Raw genomic sequence first — 25091 nt, forward strand, 5'->3', positions numbered from 1 at the left:
TGTAGTTGTCATGTAGGTATTACTTAATTAACATTTGTTGTTAATCGGTGGTGATGATAATCTACTAAAATCGACGACAAAAAAATTATTCGTCGACTGAATTATCATTGAAATTTTTCAAAAACGTTGAAGGTGTATTGCATGCGTCATGTTTACACAATCTATGTTACTAGAGCCTTCCACTTACCAGCAACAAGATTGTGTTGACAGCAACATCACAGCTATCATGTGACACCTTGCGTGTGAACTATGAACAAAACCTCCATTGCAAGACGACGGGCGCAGAAACCAATTACAGAAGGGAGGACATAAAAGAGGAAAATGCAAATGGGACGATAAAAGCTCTCATGTGGGAGTGAAAAAAAGAAAAAAAAGGAGTGTGGCCGGTCCGGCTTTGCCTCGGAGCTATGCTGCAGAAACGTTAGAGAGCTCTGCTGTGAGGTGATAAAATAAAGGGGAGCACGCTTATAATAGCCTGCAATATCTTCCCACATCACCGCGTCACACATCAGCACTCAACGGATGTGTGTTAACTGCATTTTGCTCCTTTCTCCTTCCCTTTCCCCCCTTCCTTTCATCCTTCCCTCTATAATCTATTTACTTATTTATCTTACTCCCCACCAAACAACACCAGCATCAGCACTTAGGATCTCATCGGTTACGAGCCGACAGGTCACACACGCCATACGGTGGCGTGTCTGCAGGAAACGGGGGAAATTTCTCCTGCTGCTGCAGCGGCATCCCACGAGGAGTTTGCAGAATGTTGAGCTGAAGGTCGACAACAGCATCACACCAGTAGGTAATGTGATGTGCACCATTCCAGAAAGCCCACAAGCTGGTCTGAGCTCCCTCCCTTAGGGGCCCGAAAAAAAATACTGGAAAGGCGGGGCGGGCAAAGCAAGGACTGGGTCAAATTAAACAAACAGATCAATGGCTGAGAAAATGAATTTCTACCAATCTATTACTACATAAGTACTTTCCCTTGGTTTTCAAAACTGGCCCCTTTGTTTTGTTTTGGCTGTGCAGCAACACATCTGAGATAATAAGTAAATTAACAAGATTAAACAACCTGCCTGATTATTTTTCCACGCTCTTCCTCCACTGGTCCTTTTTGTCTCTACTGAAACAAGGTCACTCCTTTCCTGCTGCATGTCCTCTACAGAGCAGGGAAGGAAAGACAGCCAATGACAAGAGCAGCAGCTGTGCGTTTTAGTCTCCCGCTGACTGATGAAGTTCACCCTCCAGGGAGAGTTGCTTTAGGCATGGTGGCATCTGAACAGCATGGGGAAATTTTGACCAGCTCATCTGGCAATGAGAAGAGGCTCCCCCCCTCTTCATAGATAAGCCATCCCAGTTGAATCGTGTTTCTCTGATTGGAATCCTTATCTAGACTTTGCATCTCCGCTCTTCCATATCTTTGGACAACAGTGGTTGCAATAGGGCTCTGACTACGGAGCAGCTCTTTGCAGGAATGAGATGAATGGAATTCCAAAATAGTTGGTGAAGTTACTGAGAAAGAATTTTTCTGCACCAAAAATAAAGTCTGACGAACTGTTTGGACAAAGATGTACATTATTTTTTAATGACTCCAAGGGAAGAACCATTAAATCAAGAGTACAAAAATATACATATAGTATAAAGTTCTGTTTAGAGCAAGGCGACAACTCCATGGATAGGACTTGTCCCTCCAAAATGTACTTTTCCAAGTGAGTTCTCAGAAATTTGAAGCGAAAGCCACACAACTTCTTATCTTAAGTCTCATACGACTCCTGAACATATTTTCTTTGTGCAAGAAAGAAGCTTTACAAGTTCAATAAGGCAATTGTTTTGGTAACAATCATGATTTAGGGTCAGGGTACATGTCAAAGTACTTCCATGTAGAAAGCAGGACTAAAGGCTTCACTGTGCATCAAACTGGTGCCATAGATTTCCCAAGTGCACCATAGACGTGCATCTAACCCTCCAGGAAACTGAAAAAAAAAGTGAATCCTCCAATCCAACATTGATTTTTTAATACATCAGCAACACAATTATCCGCTACTCTGATTTTTCACCCTCTGATACTTGGGGTGAGCGCTCAGATATCCTCAACTTCTGACAAAAAATGTAATCGTAGTTTTTCAAGAAAAAAGATGACAAACAGTTACTGCTGAACACAATCTAGGTAAAAGTTACCAAGAAAGAGATTAGATTAATGTAAATTAGACACTAAAATAATTTTCAGTTGAAGAACATAGATTTTTAAAGATGTGACCATGGGGCATTCTAGACCATGGAGCTAAAAGTAAGTCACAAAAATGTTTGGGTAAGACGAAGATTTATGATTCCATCCATCACAACACGTCACCAGACCATCAGAGGCCTAACACCAATATAATCATGGGCACACATACAACCAGTCTGCAGTCCAATGGGGAGATTCATTCACACACGACACTGGGGTTGAGTTATCGTTGTGATTTGCCTAGTTTTGAAATATATTGGGGACAGAGATCAAATTGATAAGACAATCACGATTCTATGCAGGAAGTCCTGGGAACTTATAAAACCAACAACCTCAAAATCTCACATTTGAAAACCTCTGGAACAATCTGAAAATGCTTAAAATCAATAAATAACGTCTGCTGAATAAATACTGTGGCGCATGTTAAAATTAATAAGCAGGAACTCATATTTGTAAAGTATGAAGTAAAATTCAATGTAATATTGAGAAAGGAAGAGTTAATATAATTTGTATTTAAACAGTAGAATTTGGAAGTCCCGAGGTGTGCGTGCACACACACACACACACACACACACACACACACACACACACACACACACACACACACACACACACACACACACACACACACACACACACACACACACACACACACACACACACACACACACACACAGTGGAGTGACATTGGAGAGAGGCAGGGGGAGAGAGAGGAGCGCAGCTCAGAGCTGGAGAGCAGAGAACGCAGATTCAGAGACGGAGGCAGACCGTTCTCCGGTCCGCGTTCCTGCTGCAGCTGAGCGGACATGGATGTCCTAAGAAGCTCCGTGGTCCGGACTACCCCATCCTCAGCAGCCTGCTGTGTTTCTGATCGTTTACAGGAATCCCCGCGAACAACGTGACGTGTCGGTGGCAGCTCTGCACCAGCCAGGGTAAGAGATTATTCCACCAGTTTATTTATTTACCTCAATTTCCTGGATCATTAAACTAATGCAGTCAATTAAGACAGATTTCTTAGATTACTCATTTAAACCAGTTAATTTAGCTCTATAAAGATCCTGTACATTCACTAACTTTAATTCTAAGGCAGTTAACTGTTCCAAAGCAAGGTAAACAACCCTGAAATCAAAGTGTTACATTGTTTTATTAAGCTGAGGGGTTCTGCAGCTTTAAGTCCACATAGCTACTGAGCATAGCAAATGCCACAAACTCTTTTCTCCCTCTCCAGTAACAGCTCACAGCTTTATGGGGCTCCGGAAAGGCAACGGCAGCACATACAAAATGCACACATGCACAACAACCCCCCCACCCCCCACCACCATGCGCTGCTTACCTACAATCAGACACTGACGGCTCACAGCTCGTGCTCACACAGTCCTTTGTTTCCAGTAGAATTTTAAAAAGTGTGTATTTGTGTGTGTGTTACTTAGTCAAAGAGAACAGCTCATTTTAAATTATTTTTATGTTCTTTGCCTCTCTCCTCCAGTCTAGGAGAGTCACAGCCAAGGAGCTGAGAGACGCAGCTCTCCTGATATACTGTCAAAGGAAAAGGCAGGAAAAAAGACTGGCGGGTGTTGGAGTTGAATGCTGCCCCGTGAGGACAGCAGAAGCACCGTTGACTTGAAGCAGAGCATGGCATCCACGGGCATGCAGATATTTGGATTTGTTCTCGCTCTTCTGGGCATCATGGGAGCAACGGTGGCAACTCTGCTGCCCAACTGGAAGGTCAGCGCAGACGTGGGCTCCAACATCATCACGGCCATCTCTCAGATGCAGGGGCTGTGGATGGACTGCACCTGGTACAGCACAGGCATGTTCAGCTGCACGCTCAAGTATTCAGTGCTGTCGCTGCCAGCTTACCTGCAGACTGCTCGCACCACCATGGTGTTGTGCTGCGTGATGGCTGCCATGGGCCTCTGCCTGGCATCACTGGGACTCAAGTGCACGCGGTGGGGGGGTGGACGGCGCTCCAAGCGACACGCCGCCATAGCCAGCGGTGGCTGCTTTGTGGCTGCTGGCTTTTTGTGTCTGGTTCCAGCTTCTTGGTTTACCAATGAGGTCATCACCAACTTCCTGGATTCCAGCGTGCCAGAGAGCAATAAGTTTGAGCCTGGGGGAGCTGTGTATGTGGCTTTCATTTCAGCAGGCTTCCTTTTTGTGGGGGGGTCCATCTTCTGTATGTCATGCTCTGGAAAGAGACATGGACCCCAGGACCTGATCCTGCTCCCTCCTCCTGATAAACTGCTGCTCCAGCAGCAACAGCAACAGCTGCTTCAACAGCAGCAGGAGCTCCAGCATCAATACTGCTCTCTCTCCCCATTAGACAATAAGACCGGCTACAGCCTGCAGGACTATGTGTAATACAGCAGCAATGTGTACGCCACGGCTAAAAGGAGAGGAGCCAGAGGGAGAAACCGTCACAGCTGCACACAAGTCTCCACTCAAAGTGGAGGTGGGGAGAAGATGAGAGAGGAGGGCAAAAACTTTAAATTCATCCCCCTCCTCTTCTCAATCTTTCTCTTCTTTTCTTTTGCAAGCACAATTCAGTGGAGGTATTCCCCAAGCAGCGCCTTGGAACAAACAGTGTGAATGTTTAAGAAGCTGAGATGTGGTGCTGCAGGATGGAAGGGAGCTGCTAACCAAATGCAGAATCCTTCATCAGTGAATCAACGAGAGGAAGAGTTCCCTGGGGATGGATTAAGTAAATAAGGAAGCCTTCCTTGTAGATCTCCCACCCCCCTTGCCAAAGGTTTGAATTGACAGATAAAAGCAATCATTTAGCTGCTATTTACAATCGTCCGGCTCACACCCATTTTGCAAAATGGGCTATATAACGCCCAAGAGCAGTAAGTGCAAACCTTTCATAGCAAGCCATTGTAGTGTTTTGTACTTCTCTCCCACTAGAATGCTACGTGGAGCTGATTAAAATAAATGGTCATATTTTGTTAGCTACTAGAATGATGTTATTATGCCTCTAGAGCATGCAGTGTGGAGCCAGTCTGTGTATCAATACAGCGGCATGCCTGGTAGAGGACTGACAAATTGCCACACAATGCCTGTGCCTGAAAAAGCTGTAGAAACATTACCCTGCTGTAAGTGTTCAAAGAGGAGCGTCAGGAGGAGGCAGATGTGGGCTGCTGGGCTGGAAGTGAGTGAGGAGGCGCAGACAAGCAGACGCCTGTGTCTCTTCTCTGCAGGTTAAGAGTATGAGAGAGATGGAGAGGAATGTGACAGGCAGAGATTCAAGGCGTTTTACCACAGAGGACCATCTTATGTGATGTTATCGGATTTTCCGTTCAAAACACAAACAATCCTTCTGTTGTAATCCATTCAGAACATGCACATCCCCACACGTGCACAAATGCTCCTCGGTGTCTTTGTGAACACAGTAAACACTAAGACGTGCCGGCTTTTCTCCCCTCCTCTTTGCATGTGCTTTTCTCTCCCGTCATCCTCCTCCACACTGCCATGGAAACAGCATCCAACACATCCTCATTGTCTGGAGCCATGTGCATGTCAGTCAGCGGAGTTGTTTGGAGGGGGGTCGTCTTTTCTTGTGCCGTAAGCTTTAATCACACCCTTCACTTGCACTAGCTTCACTAATCCCCCTTATTAGTCGCTGACACGAGAAACATCCCATCGTCAGGTTGTGCCAAGTGCTTCACTCCTGCCGTGCTGAACACAGATGGTTTGGTGATGGAGCGAGAACAAATCTCAAGCAGAAATAGAGGGATTTTGAGACACAGTTGAGTGGATGGTTGTGTGGCAGGTGGTTGAAAGTAGACATGTAGAATGACTTCAACCTTTTTAAAGTACGCCAGCAGTGCAAATATGCATCCACTCTGCACCTGCAGAGGGTTTAGGTGTCTTAAATTGCAGCCACTTGATTGTCCAACCGTTACTTGTGTCTTCTTATCCGTCCTGCTTAGTATTCAATGCTAATGCATGTTGAAAGCATGTCTTCCCAGCACAGACAAACCTCCTTCCTCCTCACATTTCCGACGCACGGCTTTTCATTCCTAATCACTCCCATTAATGTGTAGACTCCTTTCTGAGGGAGGCGATTGTTTTCGTGCTGCACACAGGCCTTGACAGTGATGTATAGATTTGCACACACACTCTCCTCCTCCCTCATAAATATGAAGCTTCCTGGGGTAGAGCAGATGGCTGAACCCCACTCGCCTCCTGCAGGTTGCAGTCAGCACGGGCATCTCTGCGGGCATCCCTGGCAGCCTGCGTTCACTCAGCTCAGAATCGAAGCCAAGAGCCCAAATCCTCCTGACATCCACTCACTGCCCAGGCACCATGACCAATGCAATAAACACAGTAAAGAATGTGCCATGTCATCATTTAATACAGACAGATTATGTGCTTCAAGAATGTGCCAAATCCTCTCATGATGACGCATTTCAGTAATACCTTTATGTTTTATTTTTTTATTGCATTGTTTGTACGTGAATTATACGCAAGCAAATATTTCACGGATTTCCGACGTGTTCTCAAGTCAACTTGATGCTCGTGTATAGTTGTGTGCAGCTTTTCGAGGGTTATTTTAAATCCTCTTTACTTCCTATTCCCCAAAGCACAGCAAGACTTCTATGGTTATGAGGGTATCACAGGGACTCACGAGTGGAGTGTTTTCTTAAGAAAAAAAGTGGGTTTTTTTCAGGAATTTTGCTTCACTGCAAGTCAGTGACTACAGAAGCATCAAGGAAATAATGAGAAGCTACCACACTACCATGTTCATACCATATCTTCTTTATAAGAAGACTATGCATTGCACTCGTGTAGATTTTTTTTCCAAACAGTGTAGTGTAGCCTAACTGGCTAATGAACCATTACACATACACAGATGGAAGCATCAGTCTGCTAGTATTCAGCAGCTAAAGATTTCTTTCTTAGTGGCTGTCCGTCAAACATTAGCACGCAGATGAATTTGCTTACAAATGAACACGGTGCAAAAAAAAACGTCAGATTCACACCTGTCCTGCATCACTAATGTAATGAGATTGATAATTTATTCTTTAATAAATGCAGCTTTTTTGTGTGGATGCTTTAGCACTTCTTACTTTGCCCCAGCAGATTTGTGATGACTCACAAGTTCAGATACAGTTTGTCTTGATGTGCTTGTGCAAGTAGTTCTATTTTTTACCAATAAAACTATTTTGTGAAAGCTACCAGGCTTCTGCGTGGTTTCTGGGAGGCTGATCAGGATGGAGAGAGGCTGCCAAATGTACAGATTGCCGGATGGTACAGGTTGTGCTTAGCACTGGCAGGAGGGTGGGCTGGCAACACACTGCTTATACACACAACACTCACAGGAAAAGGCGCATCAATTCTAGTTAAACAGACATCCATAAAACATGTCTATGTGAAAATAACTGGATTTTGATGAAAGGGTTCATCCAATACAGCACCCAAATCCTTGAAGCATTCCTCCATGAGCAAATAGTGTGAGATGAGACGTGAATGAAACAACAACAACACGTCTGGCAGTTAACGTGAGTGGGAGATACGTGGGTTGGCTGGTTTATTTGACATGATGTAATGAGTTTACAGACACGTGTAAAGCACTTTAGGCTGATGGGTGTTGAGCAACAAATTAGAACTAATTTAAAACTATCAAAAACACAGATTACAAGTTGTGTTCAAGTATAAGGCGGTAAAATTAAGTCAAACATGTAAAACACATCGAATTTCTATCAATGGGCAAAATTGTATAAATCAGGAGGTGAACTGAACCGTTCAATAGAGTTCAATTAAAGCTAAATGGTAAATCAAAACAGCTTTTTCTTCACATGTTTGTAATTCACATTTTCTGGTTACAATGGCCTTTGTTCCATGTGAGTTAAAAGAAGATTTTAGAAGATTAATTGGGAAGTTTGTTTCAAGGATACAGAAATCACAGGGAACCCATTATGCTGTTTTAGCATTTCAAAGTGTGAAAAAAAAGAACTGGGAAATATTTTGTAGCTAGAAATCATACCCCTGAGCTATATTTTTCTTTATAATTTACTTATGATAATTTATTCTTATTTATTTTATTCTTTTTTTTTTTTTTTTTTAAAACCACCGTTACTTACCTTTATGGAGAGGGTATATTACCAAACTCCCAACAAACATTTCAAGTACAACTTTAGTTGAATTGTTTTGTTATTCTTATAAACAACATTATAAACTTACAAATATTATTTAAAAAAATGAGTAATTCGTGTAATGATGTTATATGGACATTTGTTATTCTATCATAACAAGTCCGATGTATAGGTCTGTTTATAAGGAAAAATGTCAGTGCAAAATGTATGTGAAACGTGAGGGTTTTTTTTCACACATTTAAGTAGAAGCTATCAAATGAAACTGGTGTATTTTGGTGTGACTTATTTATACTGAAATGACAAATAATTACATCTTCTTGTGAACTTTTTATTGAACAAATTTAATTAAAAATGTCCCATGTGTTGTACATTAAAGGCACCATAGTTTGCACTATTACTGGTTTAATAAAGTCATTACAATCACAATCAACTATTGTTGCCAGAATCTTACCTGCCTGTGACACATATAGCTCCGAGTCCTAAGCAGTGATTACTCATGCAATCCACCTGCTGGGGTTTAGGTAGAGACAGTACAAACTCTTTGTATTACGTATGACTAGTTATTTTTGTACTGACTTTCATTTAAACAAATGTGAGGTACTATTTTTTTGTTTTTAAATTTTATTATCTAAAAAAAAAAAAACGGATTTCACCGATTTCAACCCAAATGAGAGACTCATTTTGATCTCTGATTGGATAATCTGCTTGAGAATCATATGAGGTCGGAGGACTGTCCGCGCTCCTCTGACCTTATATACTCGAGCGGACTTGGAGCGGAACGTCAAAGTGATTTCCTATGAAATCTCCTTAAAATCCTAAATTTCCCAAAATTCTTTCCCGACAATCCTACAATGCCACAATCCTTTACGTGCTGTTTACTTTTTCAGTAATGACGTCCTACACTGACGATGAGGAAGAGGAGCGGCTTTGGAGTGTATTTGACCAAAATTGCCCGATCTTTTCTCTGTGGTGGGAGCGCAAAACAATTATCTGTGGCTGAGCTGAGCGCTCCGGAGCTGTGCATCATCCACAGAGAAGCGTGATGTGGTCGTAGAGACAGAAAACTTTAAACCCTGATATAGCCTCAAGTTGAGCTTCAAATTTAATATTTTCCTGCTTTGCTTAATTTGTCATACATTTCCTGTATAGTTCGTATATAGCCCCTATTACATTAATTATACTCTCATTACCACTGATTGAGCAGGGTGAGAATCTTCTTCCTGAAACAAACATGGATTATTCAAGGCTCCCTGACATTTTACCGCTTCTCTTGGTTATGTAACAAGAGTACAGATCAAATAACGACTTCTCTTGTGGGGAAACGCTAATAAGATCTTCTCCTCTGTGTATTTAACCTACATTTCCCATCAAAGGCTTTCACCCCATGTTGCTGCTTTGACAGATCTTGAAATTGAGTTTTAAATGAGGAGAGGTGAGTGCATCTTTATTCCCGGGAAGGGTTAATCTTGTGTCAGGGTTCTTTGAACTCGTCAACTGCATGAAATCCTCGGATTATGTCAACCTTTCAAACTATTAGCAAATTACCTCTGGAAAGGCCAACACCACAAAGCAAAAAAACACTAGATGATGTGAAGAAGGCAATGATAAAACAACCAGGAGCTGCAGGACAGTGTCATACTGATTTGAAAATGTGTTAAGGATTCATCACCGTTCATGAAAACTCCATCACTATAACCCCATTGCTCTGCGCTCAAATGGTTCTTGTACATCACCATATTTGATGGTCCTCTCTCCGTTTAGGACAGCCGTTAGGCTCGTGAACGTTCATGCCGGAGATAAAATGCGATCATCAAGAAATGAGGGAGGATGACCTTCCTTTGTCGACGCCGCTCTCACTTGCTCGTGCATTGCTGGGGAATAATAGCTCCGACCTTGGCTGCGCAGTAAACTGCTGAGAACAGCAGTAAAAGCAATGGAGATGACAAAGGGGGAGCTTGTTGGAAAACAATACACTCCGACAGTTCAAAGGAAGCGCCGAGAGCACGGGATGGGACGCGAGGCTACGAGGGGAGGCTAAATGCTCGAAAGCCTTTTTTCTGGAAAGAAAATGAACACTAGGCTAATTCTGTGTTATGCTATGAAAGGCTCCAACAGAGAGTGAAGACCAACCGAATCTCCTGTATAGAGCGAGAAATCCAGTGTGGAATATGTTGATTTTTATAATTGCTTACACCTTCAGTCCCAAATGAGAGGCTGAAGGTAAGTCATGTAATCAAATTAGAGCATTCAAAATGCCCTTGAGGAGTAATAGCTTCTAGATTGATACCTCTCTTCACTAATTATTTGACTTTCTTTGTTACTCATTTTGTAATGTCATTTTCAGCTCTGTTTTAGTATTATTCTTTAAAATACCTGCATATTTCCCACCCACTTCTTGGCACGCTTGCCAACTAAGCAGAGCTGATTTTGCTAAACTGTGTGCTGAAAGCACAGCGCGCTGACTGAACAGTTTCTTGCTAAGAGAATCAAAAGATCTCTGGAGATGTTCATAAGCCTGCTTTGCCAACCTCTGCATTATGTTTAAGAAGATTGAAGAGTAGATTTTTAATCTTTGTCTTTAACATTTCACCTTTCATGAGTTAACTGAACCTTTCTACTTTATATACCTATTCTATTTCATTCTGGCAATGGGGAACATAGCATCTAAGAGCTGCTGGCACTTTTAGTCAAGGGGTGATTTATTAAATGGTTCTGAATTTACTGAGTTTCGAGTTGATATATGCGTTTCCATAGCATTTTAAAGTCCCTGCTACGTACACATGACCTGCTGTGACGTAACAAACAGTAACAGGAAAATCTGCATTACACCTCTGATCCATTGGCGGTACGACAAAATGAATAAAATCACAGTGATTGGACTAAGAAGCCAGCTTGTTACTAACTTTCACAACTAGAGCGTCATATATTTGTTGGTATAATTAAAGTGTGTCACTGTGTTTGTGAATCAAGATTGGCCAATAGGGTGATGCTAGACAGAGATCAGACTTATGTTTTGCAATATTTAAAGAATTCCCGGATCCTTAACGGAAGAAGCTAATAAAGGAAAAAAGATGGAAAACGTGAAAGAGAATGGTAGATAATCAACTAAAGGGGAAAACACCCCAAAAAACAACATTTACCCCATGGGCACCAGTGGGGCAAAGCCAGTTACAACCTGATCTAACACAGATAAAAACCATCACAATCGCAGGTGCACACAAAATATTATTTTGTTACTGCCTAACCTGACTCTTCCTAACAAACACCAGCTATGATCGATGTTCATTGCAGCATTAACAAATTTAATTTAGCCACAGATCATCTGGCCTGACGCTCTGTGTACAAGATGAACATCTGTAGGGCTCTTTTCTTCTGAGGCTCAGGTAGATGTTGCAGCCATTAGTCAGAGCAGACTCAGACAACCATCTGCTAGATCTACCCCTCACTCCTCCTTCAGATCAATCTCTGTCATGAATCCGATTAAAGCTCCTCCGTGTTAGGATGTATTAGATGGTGCAGTTAATTTTTTTTTTTTTTTAACCAATGATCTGTTAGAAGAATCACATCCAAAACATGCAACTTTTTATTGTAAATAGTACTAAAGTAAAATATACATTCTCAGCTGTTCTTCACTGGAAGAAAAAGTCAATAAATGCTTGATAATAAACACAAGTCAAATATTTCTGCCTCCTACAACACAGATAGATTTCATCAAAACACTCTCACTGAAGGATTTCTTTGTCTTAGCTATAGGAATTTATAGAACTGAAATGTATATATGAACAGCAAGAAGGTTCTGGGTTCAAGCCGTGGGGTGGACACTTGGGTCCATTCTGTATGGAGTTTGCATGTTCTCCCCATGCTTGTGTGGGTTTTCTCCAGGTACTCCTGCTTCCCCCCACAATCCAAAAACATGACCGTTTTAGGTTGTGATTGGCGTCACTAGATTGAACCGTAGGAGTGAATGTGAGTGTCTGTCTGTGTGTGTTTTGCCATGTGATGGACTGGCACCCTGTCCCTCGCCTAGCACCCAATGACAGCTGGAGATAGGCGTTAGCAGACCCCTCCGACTCTGAAAAGAGCAAGCGGGTCGGAAAATTGATGGATGGAAAAGTGTCTGAGACTCCAACCAATGAGCCATCACAAACCAATAAACTATTTACACAAACATTAAATCCAAGTCACAAATTTCAATAGAAAAACACAAACCAGGACAACCAGTGGAACCCAGCTAGAATTAAAACGTGTGTACTCTGAATACTGCATTGCAATGTGTCGGTCTTAACAGTGAAATCATTTCAACCTTTTCCTCTCCTCTCCCTGAGCTTAGGTGTGTGGCTAGAAAAGGAAAAAGGAAGGAAGGGCATGCTAATAGGAAGCAGGACAGTGCCTACATTTCTCCATTCTAAAAAACACGGTGAGCATGAAGGGCTCATTGGGTTCCTATGATGTAGACATTTCTCATGATTCCCAGACGCTATCTGTGAATGACATTGGTTGTTTTTCATCATCACATTTGGCTCTGATTCAGTAAACACACCATCTTTCCTCATCCAAAAACATCAGACTTTTTGAACTATGAAAGCTTGGAGATGGCTTGGTGGGTATGCAGAAAATGGAGATGCTCAATGGCACTCAAACAGTCCTTGACCCCTGAGCAGAATATAAATTAGAAGATGGATATGTGACTAAAACATGAGCAGTGAAGCCATACCTGGTCTTAGCTTTCCTAAAGAGATTTTTCAGATATATATGTATAGCAGAGAATGACAGAAGCAATTTAAGAAGCGCTCGAGGTGTCGGTCTATGCGGGAATTAACGGGACACGGGTGTGACTAATGGGAAGAGGGAGATAGGTGTGATGTGTGTTAGGACAGACCTAGGGCAATCTGAGCCTGAGGGAACACCATCAGATCAGCCAATCGTGGCTTTCGGAAACCTTCAAGGACAGTCTCAGTCGCTGAATGTGACACAATGGATGTGCAGAGCCGTCCGGAGGGTGAGACGGATAAGACGGATAAATTAACCAGCCTATCTGCTCGCCACATGTCAATATGGATCCTCGTAGCAGCCTTTTTCATTATCCCATTAGCTGGCATTGGTCATCTTATCTTAGTTCAACTCAGCCAATCAACTCACACTCCCTCTTCTTCTTTCATTAAAATATACCATTTCATAGCTGAGCTAAGGTTATTTAGAAAGGCCCAGTAATTTCACTGCTGCGCCATCGTTTTTATTTTTTTTTCTTCCAAAGCAGTATGTTTGATTACACTCTATTAATGCACTTCAGATGTGTTTCATGCTCCACTAATTACCATATGTGTGCCATAGCACCTGCTGCTGCTGCTGCTGCTGTGTGACATGCAGTCGTGTGAAAACCATGAGGGAATGTTGGGGGTGGCACATTTAAAACCAAACATCTACATGTACAGATATAAATAATGTCTTTGTGATGCAGTCAATCTAAATGAAATGGATGTTAACTCGAAAAAAAAAAAAAAACCATAGAAAGAGCCTTAAGTGGAAAAAATGTAAATGTTTGCTTTTCCAGGGTTGTTAATCCAATGGGAGTATTATCAGATGTGTTCATCCTGTGATACTTTTCCGAAATGATACAAAATCAAAACGATGTAGTTTTAAAGACCGAGCTGTTGTTGTGACCGTATCTTTACCTCAAGACTGAACAGAGGATGCAGTTTGTGTTCTAGGGCCTCATATACAAAGACGTGCATGGAAAATGCTGTGGAAACATGAGAAAACCTAAATCCAGAAAAAGTATACGCAAAAAAAAGATTCAGATATATGAATCTGCGCGTATGCATGAATTTCCTTTGAACATGTGAGCACCCGTCTACGCTTTGAAGATTTATAGATTTACAACACCGAGAGTTGTATAAAAGCAAGTCAGCCTTGATACAACAGTGAGAAAACTTAAATTTATTTAAAGGTAAAAAAATCTACACTTATCTACGTTTATTTGTTTGCCTCCTCAATATATCACGGACTTATTGTGCCCCTACACTTCAGGGCGCACCCTTCGGTCTCCTAAAGACCCCAAAAACGTATTTTAAAACCCGAGGAGACCTGGCGTTCCAGGCTGTGGCCCCCAGACTCTGGAATAACCTGCACCAGTCTCTATGGGAGCTTAACTGTGTGGACTCTATTAAGATAAGAAACATTTGAAGACTTCACTCTTCAAAAAAGCTTTTAGTTAAATGGATTTTAATATTTATTATCCTTTCATGATGCTGCCCCTGTTGATGTAAATGCATTTTTGTTTTATTATTCTTTTATAATGTTGCTCATGTTGTTTAATTTCTCCTCTGTTCTGTACAGCACTGTGATTTTATCTGCAAAAAGCACTTTATAAATTACTTACTAATTACTTATTGTCATTTGCACATTATTGTGTTTTTTTTGTTGTTGTCTTGTTTTTTCCTAATTACGTCCACCGTACAGTTCTTACATTTTGCACTATTATCTTATGTTGGTATTTATTTGTGTTTGTTATTGTCTGCTCATTTTATTGTGTTGCTTCAAAAGTGAATTTCCCCTCTGGTGATTAATAAAGGCATATTCTGTTCTATTTATTTGTGTTTGGGAAGCAGAGAAGGTAAAGATATCTCTACGCTACTAGGCCAATGCTGCCAATATTGATAATAATAATACCAGCAAAATACTGTCTGAGTAACAATAACAGGAACCAGAATGGAACATAATAGGCAACGCTTTTCTCACAACAGCGCTTTGAGAATAAAGCGCTATAGAAGTCCGTTTACTGTTTACCCTCCCCCTGTTTGTTGATGAAGGAGCTCTTCAGCAGTGAGTGGGAGTGTGAGTGTGTGCGTGTGTGTGTGTGTGTGTGTGTGTGTGTGTGTGTGGGGGGGGGGCGCTGTCAATGGTACAGGGATGGAAAGTGTTAAAAATATGTGGTTGGACGTAAAGGTGGCCATTACACAGCGGACAGATGGCAGACAAAGTGTGGCGATAACAGGCGGACTGTTCACGGTCAGGTTGGGAACATGTGCATGACTCAGATTAGATAAATACATTTTTAACACACAGCAAATGTGTAAATGTCACAAGTCAACAGCAGCTCACTGATGTATTGCATTATTTGAGTAGTAAAAACACATTTAAAGGCATGAGAGGAAACAGCCAAATGAAAACAGCTCTGACAGTTTCCCAGCATCACCACTGAGTGTCACTAAAAGCATCAATAGCTGTAGAAATGTGCACACGCCACCCCAGGAGATGTGGTAAAGCACCGCACAGTTCCTCGCACATTTTCACTTCGATACATCCCGATGTCGTGGAGAACTCAGAGGGCACCTTTTTTGCACGTGAGGTCTCTCGTCTTTCTGTGTATATTTTCTTTTTAAACAAACATCAATTTGATAATATAATCCTTGCTTCTATTGAACTCAGAGAGTAAATACTTGTGCCAGTAAACTTTATTTTTACTTTATTTTCCTGTGTAATACCAGTAATCTCATACCAGTGCAAAAACTTCCAACTCATACCTGTGCAATATGGAACTTTCATTCAATTCCAAACAGTGTTTATTTATATATTGTGAGCTTCAATATTCTATTTATATACTGTTTTTTTTCCGGCACTACAAGGCATTGCTACTCAAATCTTATTACAATTGTGAAATAACAATGAAGCTTTTTCTATTTCTATTACTGTGGGAACCTCTGGGTACCTCAAGATACTATACGCAATACAAAGCTCACGATAACGATTACCTCACAATATGACGATACTGCGATTATCGATATATTGGTCAGAAATCAATCTACGATAATCTATAATATAAAAAGATTAAGTGAAAAAATACAATATCTATTTTATATCTCTGAAAGACAATAAATTGAAGAAGTGTCCTATGAACAGTGGCACTATTTTAGTGCAACATTTCTGTAAATAAGTGTCAACATACCAATGTAAATGAATAAGTATCTCCTGTAGTGCTTTCTGTAAACCAAAAACTAGTGTATTTCTTACCAGTGACACCAGTATAGGGCAATATTCCAGTAAACAATATATTGGATCCTTCAACAAACAGTGACAACATTTCTGTGAAGACCTACCTGCACATTTTAGTGAAAAAGCTAAAAAGGTTTTGAAAAAATAACATAAAATTACCGTAAATAAAATTTAAAAAATCAATACTTAGCGCGAGCATATCGATAATCGATCGTGCAATAAAACATTGCGATATATCGCCGTGTCGAGATATTATCACACTCCTAATTTCTATTTAAACATCCGCCTCTGTTCGTCAGGTGAGTGACAGGATTCACCCTACTTTGAATCATAAACAGTAAACTGACAAAGAAAAACAGATCAAATGCACTATGACAGAAGATGACAGACATTCATTATTAGTAATAAATAATAGTAGATAATTTGATTTCCCACGTTTGTTTCACAATGACAATTTATTTTGCTGTGGTGGTATAATCTCTTTCCCAATGCTAGCTACCTTAACTATTGTTAGTAGACAAAATAATTATTATGTCTCTTTGATGTATCTCCTATACCCATAGTTAATCATAATTTAATAATTTTGTATTGACAAACATTAAACCCACAAAGAAATCTTTCCTTTTGGTACTTAATGTCATCATCTCCATCAGCTTCCCCCACAGCGCTCCCTGATGTTGCCCCGTAGATCAAACAGGACGTTTTTATTGTCCAGGCAATTCTGCATAATCACTCTGCTGTGCACCAGTAAACAATGCAGAGCCATCCAGCTTTTATGAATTATATTGAATGACATACTTGTAAAAAGGGGGCTTGCTCAATGCAGAAGCAGTCCTAGCAGCATTAATATAGTGAGTGGGCCCTGTGGTCTTTATAGGACACGGGCAGCAGGAGGCCTGCTCATCAAAGAGCCATCATCTTTCCTAATGATATCATTTCAACCGACGGCGACTCGCCATTGAAACATCAAGTGGGGGATAAATGGTGGTAGTCTGTGAGCAGGGCTGATTCATCCACACTGTGTACATACATGTTTATCCTGACACGTCTGTACGTATTCATACAGCACAAACAAACTGATTAAAGCTCATTAAGAGCCTCTTTGATTAAAACACACCCCCCAAATAAAAAATCTGACAGACAAGACAACGGCAGTGTGATTAAATAATCATTTGGAGTGAACTCTTCTAAAAGAATGAGCAATCAGCTTTTGTCCTCTTCACTCAGCTGCTTTTAGACCACAAAGAAGATTAAATATTTACACATAGGATCTCACAAGAGCTGAGGTGTTTTCTGACCACCTATTATTTCATTAGGCAAGAGAAAAACAAATTAATCTGCAAAGCTAAAGCAGTCATTCAAAACATATGAACATGTTCTAACTAGTGCTTTCAATAAGCCAACACTGATATTTCACACAGGCTGGGTCCTTCCACTTTAAACTAAATACAGAACTTTTGGTACTGAAACACACACACACATGAGCACACCTAAATGAAGACAGCGAAAGCAGACCTTGAAACAGAACAAGAGCCTTATTACGAGGTGCATTTGACTGCGTCACACCTCAAATACCCAACAGGCATCATTACAACCTAGAAAAAGTCCAGAGACAATCCAACAAGATCCTAATGAAGTCTTAGAGGGAGAGAGGTAAAGATGGAGGGATGATGGAGCCACAGGAACAAAAATGGGACGAAGCTCCAAATATATCATTGATCCTAAAGATCTTTTAAATAGACTTCATATTTGTTCATACTCAAGCTGATGATTCAGTTTGATTTCAGATGGGTTGATATCCAACTGCAATGCTTTTAGAAGCTGAGGATCACAGCTAGATTCTTGTCAGATGCAGCTCCAACTGTCTGTGTCTTTGAGGTGAAAGAAAATCAAAAATGTTACCTCTGGTTTGGGAATGAAGGCACGTCCTGGGATGGTGAAGCAGCTGTGGACGGTGCAGAGATACTGAGACATGATGGATAGACGACTTCTCTGCCGGCTGCCTGTGCTGGCTGTCAACCTCTGCACACAGAAGGTGATGGAAATAAGGTCATCTGGTTTAAAAGCAAGACAGGTCTTTGACTATCTGTGTTTTCTATTCATGTATGGGGAGAGATTTATTCACAAAAATATCCAGAATTCTCACGTTTTTCAGATTTTCACGTTTTTTTCTCTTTAGCAAAATGTCATCAACCCACAGATTAAGCCTTAGGGTGGTTCACAATATGATGGTAAAAGTAAAAATGTATCTAAATTTTGCCTTGTTCCCATTTTGAACATCTGTACCAAAAATGTAGCCAAAATAACGTCACTTTTTCACAATTTTCATTGCTAAACAGAAAAACGCGTATCTTTCAAAGAAATCAGAAACTGGTATGATACCAAGGAAAGTATGGGCATTAATAGTCTCTCCCTGCATTTATACTAAATGAGTAAAAACATTAAAACAGTCCAAAAACTATTCCTGAAAATAGAAACATCAACATTGTGAAAAAGTCTGCAACCCCTAAATATGCAGCAATTGACTCCATTTTTGGTACGGATGGTTACAATTTCAATTAGATCTGGCAAAAATTGGTGACAATTAATTTTGTGAACCACCCTATAATGCCCCTTTACCATCAGGTTGAGGCGGACAACATGATAAAAGATCATTTTTGTCAAACACAGCTGTATTTCGAGCAGCAGAACTAACATTGTTCTCTATGTGCAGCGCAGGGACCGTCTGCAACAATTTTGTGTATCCATGACATTTTGTTAGAGTTATTGATGCCAGAAGTCCGGATATGTGAATATCTTTCCAACTTTACTGAACTCTTCAGGTATAAAACTCCCAATAAAATGAAATTAATCTTCAGCAGAGACTTCAATATTGCTGCCGAGTGGAGGAGTGGTGCTTTCCACACACATGGATTGGAACCCTTGTGTGTGTAAATCTGAGCAAAACTGTGTTCCGTTTGTCTCGAGCAGATGCACAAACGCACAATTGAAAATTTACAAATGATAACACACATTATAAAATACATGTGTATATTGTGAATATTTTTGAGACAAATCTCTCCCCATATTCATGGACAAAGTTGAAAAATGTGCATCTCTGTTTGAAACATTGAGAATAAATGTCCTGTTTAAGTCAAACTTCAGTCAGTGAGAATATTAATGCATTAAAGGTTGTTTTTATGAGAAAAATAAATGAACACACAATAAACGTTGCTGATCTTTGGTTTCATGCACGCTGGAAAACACAAAAACAATTGATGGCACATGTTGGCGCACCTCTGCTACTTCCTTCTGGAAGGTGAGTGTGAGTTGGGTGCGTCCGTAGGAAAAAGGCCCTGTTTTGTTTGCAATGTCCTCCAGCCACTTGATGATGAGGGGGGTCGAAACGCTGAATGGGAGATTCCCAATAATGTGCAGGTTTGGCGGCTCTGTAAACACACGCACACACACACACGCACACACTAAGTAATGTGTTTTTATAGCCTACCCTGACACCTGTTTCCAGCTAGAGAATGTCATTATCTCACCTTCCTCCCAGGGCTTTGAGATACTTGCTGGGAATCCTCGATCCACCCTGTAGGTGAGAATGTCACCGTGGACAATCCTCACTCTGCCTGGGGCCGCCTCCGATAACATCTGTTGGAATTACAAAATAGGATTTCAAATGGGGTTTTAGTTATATTTGATTTCATTTATTTATTTCGATCATGTAAATGACAACTTAAAAACTGTTAAATAACAACAAAATAGCATCTTGAATCTTCAAATTCTTACGCATCTCAGTTTACATGAACGAAAAGGAGTAGGAAGAAGTATAAACTTATTTAATACCCCTTCAATTTCTTTCCTAACTTAAATGTTAATAAAGTCTCTATTTACTAACACTTTGAAAACTATAATGTGAATAAACCATCAATGCAATACAATACTCACACAGTAACCATGCAATAATTGTGTTTTACATTAACCATAGTTCCTTTATAAATAATGTAACATATTCCACAACCTTTTACTCCAAATATGTTAATTATTTATCAACTCACCTCTGAAAACGATTTTCTTTATGCCTCTTTTTAAAAAGACATATGCTCTGAATTATTTTAAATTCAATTCCACAGTTTAACTCCATAGATGTAACACAGATGCTTTTCTTTGTTGTACGAACACTGCAAACCTTTAGATTTCATTTCCCTCTTAAATAATAACCTCTCTCTCTTTCATGATGCATTTCCTGAATGTTTTTTGGTAACAGACAATTCCTTGCTTTATATAATACATGATGTTTTATGCTCCATCAAAGTAAAAAAACTTCCGTAGCGCGATACTCGGATCAATTCAAAATCCATCCATATCGATTTTTTTTTAACCTTTATTTAACCAGGAAAGTCTTTTCCACTGCAGGAGACATTTTAACTGCACAAAGAAGTGCGTTGAAACCTGGGCATGTTGACCAGCTTGTGTTTTTTCAGCAAAATCTAAAAAGAAAGTACTAACTTTCTGCAGTTATTTGTTGTTCTAGGCATAAACCTCAGTTAAGTTGCACTAAAGTCAAAGTTGGTTTAAAAGGCACAGGCAAATTGTATGTTAAGTTTTTTTTTGTAAAATATGCCAATAAAATATATTTCATACATATTATCATGAAGGTGTACACATTTACAGATTAGTTGTTTCTTAAGTCATATACAGTATTAAAAAATAAAAATCGCAATAATCGCCTTATACTTTAATATTGGGATATATTGTATCGTATCGTGACCTATGTGTCGGGATACGAATCGTATCGCCAGATGCCAGGCATTACACACCCCTAAAAGCTGAGATAATTTTCTTTTCTCCTCAGTTTTACCTTGAGCCCAGGGATGAAGCGTGAATCCTTCTCTACTACAAGCAGATCCGTGGCCCCAGCATTGAGTATGGAGCGTGTGAGCCCCCCAGGACCAGGACCCACTTCACACACGTGTGCGTTCTTCATATCACCTGCACGACGTACTATTTTATCTGTTAACCAAAGCAGAGAGGCAAGACTTAATATCAAACCAAGATCTTATTTATTAAAGCGGTCTGTAAATAATAAACACAATACACTCTCTAAAATGACTACACCCGCTCCGTTCAAATGAGTTCATTAGTTTCTCAGGCGTCTCAATTGTGATTAATGGTCTGCGAGGTTGCAGTAGCTGTTTGCTCCTGTGTGATGAGGAGGAGATGCATTAATCTAAACACTCACCTTGTCCAAGGACAAGAAAGCAGATCTGCAGCGCTGCATCACTGATAATTATATTAAAGCCCCGACTCTCAAGGCTCCAAACAATTGAGTTGGTCCGTTTACATTACCAAGAGATCTACATAACGTCAAACACACATAAGTATAAAAAAAAAAGCCCGTCACTTTCAATGGCTTAAAACAAGGCATTGTGAAGTTGAGCACTCAGGTGTGAAATGAAAAACACGCCTTCAATAAGGACTGAGGACAGCCAAGCCAACTACGTTTCAGAATTCCTCAAGAGGAAGTGGGAAATGGTGTACTAGAAAAGAAAGAAGGGCTACCGGTAAGCTTCAGGTCCAAAAGGAAGTTCTGGGAAAGCTGCTTCTTCGCTCGCAGTCTGTACAGCTTTAACAGCTCGCCCACAGTGGGCAGCGGAGGAAGACGGAGGGACGACAGGGTTCTGGAGGCAGCCATTGTTTAGAATGTAAATTCTGAAAAAGACAATCAGATTACATTCTCAACTGTAGCTGTACCACAAAGTAATGAAAAGCAGTGAAGGACAGTAGTCATGATGGGTAAGATTCATTAATGCACAAGGTGAGAGAAGGCTTGCTGACCTCTGTAGTAAACAGCTTACATAGGGTCAGCTTATTGTTGGATTTGGTCGCCATTTTTCAGTATGTGATGCATATTATTTAGGGACCTACACAATATTAGAAAGGAGGTCATTAAGCCATAGCTTATTATTAGTTGTTTTTTTAAATATATAAAACTAATAGAGGTCGACCGATATATGGACTTTTTTCAAGATCGGCCATAAAAAAAAAAAAAAAAATTCTTTTTTTTAACCATCACCAGCCCTCCCTAAGGAAGGGTAACAAACACTTTACTATAGTGAGGATATAAAAAGATAAAATGAGGGGGCAGTGTTACACCTAAGTGAGGGGGGAGGGAACAGGGAGGACAGACTCAAGGTAGGAAATGGAAAGGGTGGAGAAGAGTTGATTATTTTAAAGTGAGAGTGAGATGTGATGTTGTAGTTAATATATACATTTATATCATATGAGTGTTTCATGTTCTTTCATAATCAACGTGCTTTAAAAAAAAAAATTGGATAATATCGGCTTCAAAATTGGCTTTAGATATAGGCCATCGGCTGAATTATTTTTTTTATTTTTTTTTTAAATCGGTATCGACATCGGCATTTGAAAATTCCATATCGGTCGACCTATAAAAACTAATTAGTCAAATAATCCCATATAGGAGAGTAGAGTAGGGTAACTTTATTGATCCCACAGTGGGGAAATTAACTGTCATGACAGCTCGGATCAGACAAAATGCAAGTAAAAAAACAAAAAAACAGAAGGCAACACACAGAATACCCAAAAGACAACCAAAAAATAGTGCAACGGAGATAAAATAAACAATACAATAACAGAGGCTATATATATATATTGAAAAATAGTAGAAAAAAAGTATAAGAATAAAATTATCCTTCACAAATGTAAGAATATAGATATATACATATTTAAGTAAAATGTGAATCAGTATACACCAGTCTAGATTGATCACATTTAAGTTAACATGTTCTTTAATTTTTTGGTCACAAAGTGGTTAGTTTGAATTCTGAAACAGAAAAGTTGTCCAACATGTTTAATCATCTTTAATCTATTGATTCTTGTCAATTTAGGCATTTAAATGTTACCACTTTCATTTACTTCTACATCAGGTCATGGGATTGATTTCCAATGTTGTGTCCTAAAATGTGATTAAAGGCAGTGGTTAAGAGGTAAAGAGTGGTTTGATCTTGTGCACCAAGTGGAAACCAACAAAACAACACAAACATGTCCAATTACGGTAATAACTCGCCTATTGAAACATTGTGATGTTTGATTTTATTGAGTATTACAGTGTCAACTACACCACTATTTAAAATAAAATATATATATATATATATAGCGGAAGGGAGAATTCTTGAGTCAGGCGCTTAGACCACGTGGCCATCCTGGCACAGTGAAAACACAGGCGTATGTTTCCGTGTCAATAGTCCCGGGGCCTATGATACGTTTCCGTATGGATGGACACTTCGTTCATTTCATTCTTATCCATTTATACAATTTGATATTAGGGATGTCGCGATACAACTTTTTCACTTCTGATGTGATGCCGATATTGTAGCCTTGCATATCGGCCGATACCAATATTGATCCGAAACGATAACAGCACGAATCATACATACTGTACTTTTATTACTTATTTTGTAGTGTGGAATGTTAGAAAAGGCTTAATCAAGAGATGTTACTCAAACAGAGAACAATAGTCAGCAACAGTAGGTTACTTTGTGGGAGTGTGAACCACCTATGATAGAAGTGATGCAGTCCGATAAAATCTGATCCGTTCTCTGGCTGACATCGGACCGATATCTGATATCAATATTGGATCGGGACACCTTTATTTGATCTATTTCTAGCTGTTCCTGAATGTACAAACTATACTAATTTTGTAACAAAAAATGGGTATTACATACACAAGAATTAGGTGGTTAGTCTAATCTAGGCTTATCAAAAAATAAGCAAATACATTGAATGAAATTCTGGGTTCTTCCCAAGAGTTACAGGAAATCACATAATGGCTAATTTATGGATATTACTTTTTTTTTCTCTTCTTTACCAGGATATTAATTTTAAAAACAAATACCCACCATCTATATATCCCACCCAATAACAACAGCCATTGACAAGGACCTTTTAAGGCATGTAAACCTCTCATCTTTAACTTGTATCCACTAAAACTAAACGCATTTAACACTTGGTGTTTGTCATTCTCTGACCCATTTGTTAGCCTTTGCTGCTATTTTTTGCATCTCAGGCTGAAAGCCTTTCAACATGCCTTTCTGGAAACCGTATCAGAATTAACTCACAATGATAAAACCCACGATAAAGATAACATTGATTCAAAAGCACCGACTGACGACCACACAAAGCTGAAAGACAAAAAAAGGTTTACCCACGTTTCTCTGCTGTGCTCGTGTCCTGTATTTCCTTATCGTCACTGTTGTGAAGGCTGGTCTATCCAATAGGATTGAAGGAAATCCACCATCCACCAATAAGAAGGAAGGGGTGGGGCTTAGGTTTGCCCTTGAGCTGAGTGCCGGTAGTTTATTTTTTCTGTTGATGTAATTATACATTTTTACCGAGAGAGGGCGACATTTCGTCATTAGCGCTTCAACCCTGCATAGTCTGAACTGTAAAATCGACTTTAAAACATCCTTATAATAAATCTGAGAATTATATCTAAAATAAAGGCCATTCTTTTATAAATGTTTTAATAGTTTTGTATATTTAAATGATGCAAGCTGAATTTTTGACATAATTAACAATTGTATTGTTATGTTTTGCACTTCTTCAGTCCACTCACTTCTAATCTTTCATTTCACGATATGAAATCATTGTTGAAGTATTTTGGCACAGTGCACAGCTGTTACAGGGAATGAACCCTGGGACCCAGTGGCCCACACTGGGTCACAGGTGTCACAGCTCACGATGAAAATAAAATGACACTGAGGCTGTTGCTG

General features: G+C 39.9%; 2 protein-coding genes across 3 annotated transcripts in view; one reads left to right on the forward strand and one right to left on the reverse strand.

The window, feature by feature from the left end:
* tfb1m (transcription factor B1, mitochondrial) overlaps positions 1–24585 on the reverse strand; it is a 37611-nt gene extending 13026 nt beyond the window's left edge. Inside the window, exons 1-6 of one of the 2 annotated variants that reach the window (XM_028438279.1) lie at positions 24528–24585; positions 21859–22008; positions 21158–21309; positions 19839–19947; positions 19588–19739; positions 18214–18333 (exon numbers count right to left, since the gene is read on the reverse strand). In XM_028438279.1, coding sequence (XP_028294080.1) covers positions 18214–18333; positions 19588–19739; positions 19839–19947; positions 21158–21309; positions 21859–21991 — 666 coding nt within the window. In that variant the 5' untranslated portion in view covers positions 21992–22008; positions 24528–24585. Of the gene's footprint in view, positions 1–18213; positions 18334–19587; positions 19740–19838; positions 19948–21157; positions 21310–21858; positions 22009–24523 lie in introns of both variants that reach the window. The other variant, XM_028438280.1, reaches the window with a different exon arrangement.
* Positions 2928–7312, forward strand: LOC114456495 (claudin-20). The gene is made up of 2 exons (XM_028438281.1): positions 2928–3156; positions 3711–7312. The coding sequence occupies exon 2, from the start codon at positions 3809–3811 to the stop codon at positions 4583–4585; it is 777 nt and encodes a 258-aa protein (XP_028294082.1). The 5' UTR covers positions 2928–3156; positions 3711–3808; the 3' UTR covers positions 4586–7312.
* Positions 24586–25091: the final 506 nt, after the last annotated feature.

Source organism: Gouania willdenowi, chromosome 22, assembly GCF_900634775.1.
Source record: "Gouania willdenowi chromosome 22, fGouWil2.1, whole genome shotgun sequence".
Taxonomy (NCBI): Eukaryota; Metazoa; Chordata; class Actinopteri; order Blenniiformes; family Gobiesocidae; genus Gouania; species Gouania willdenowi.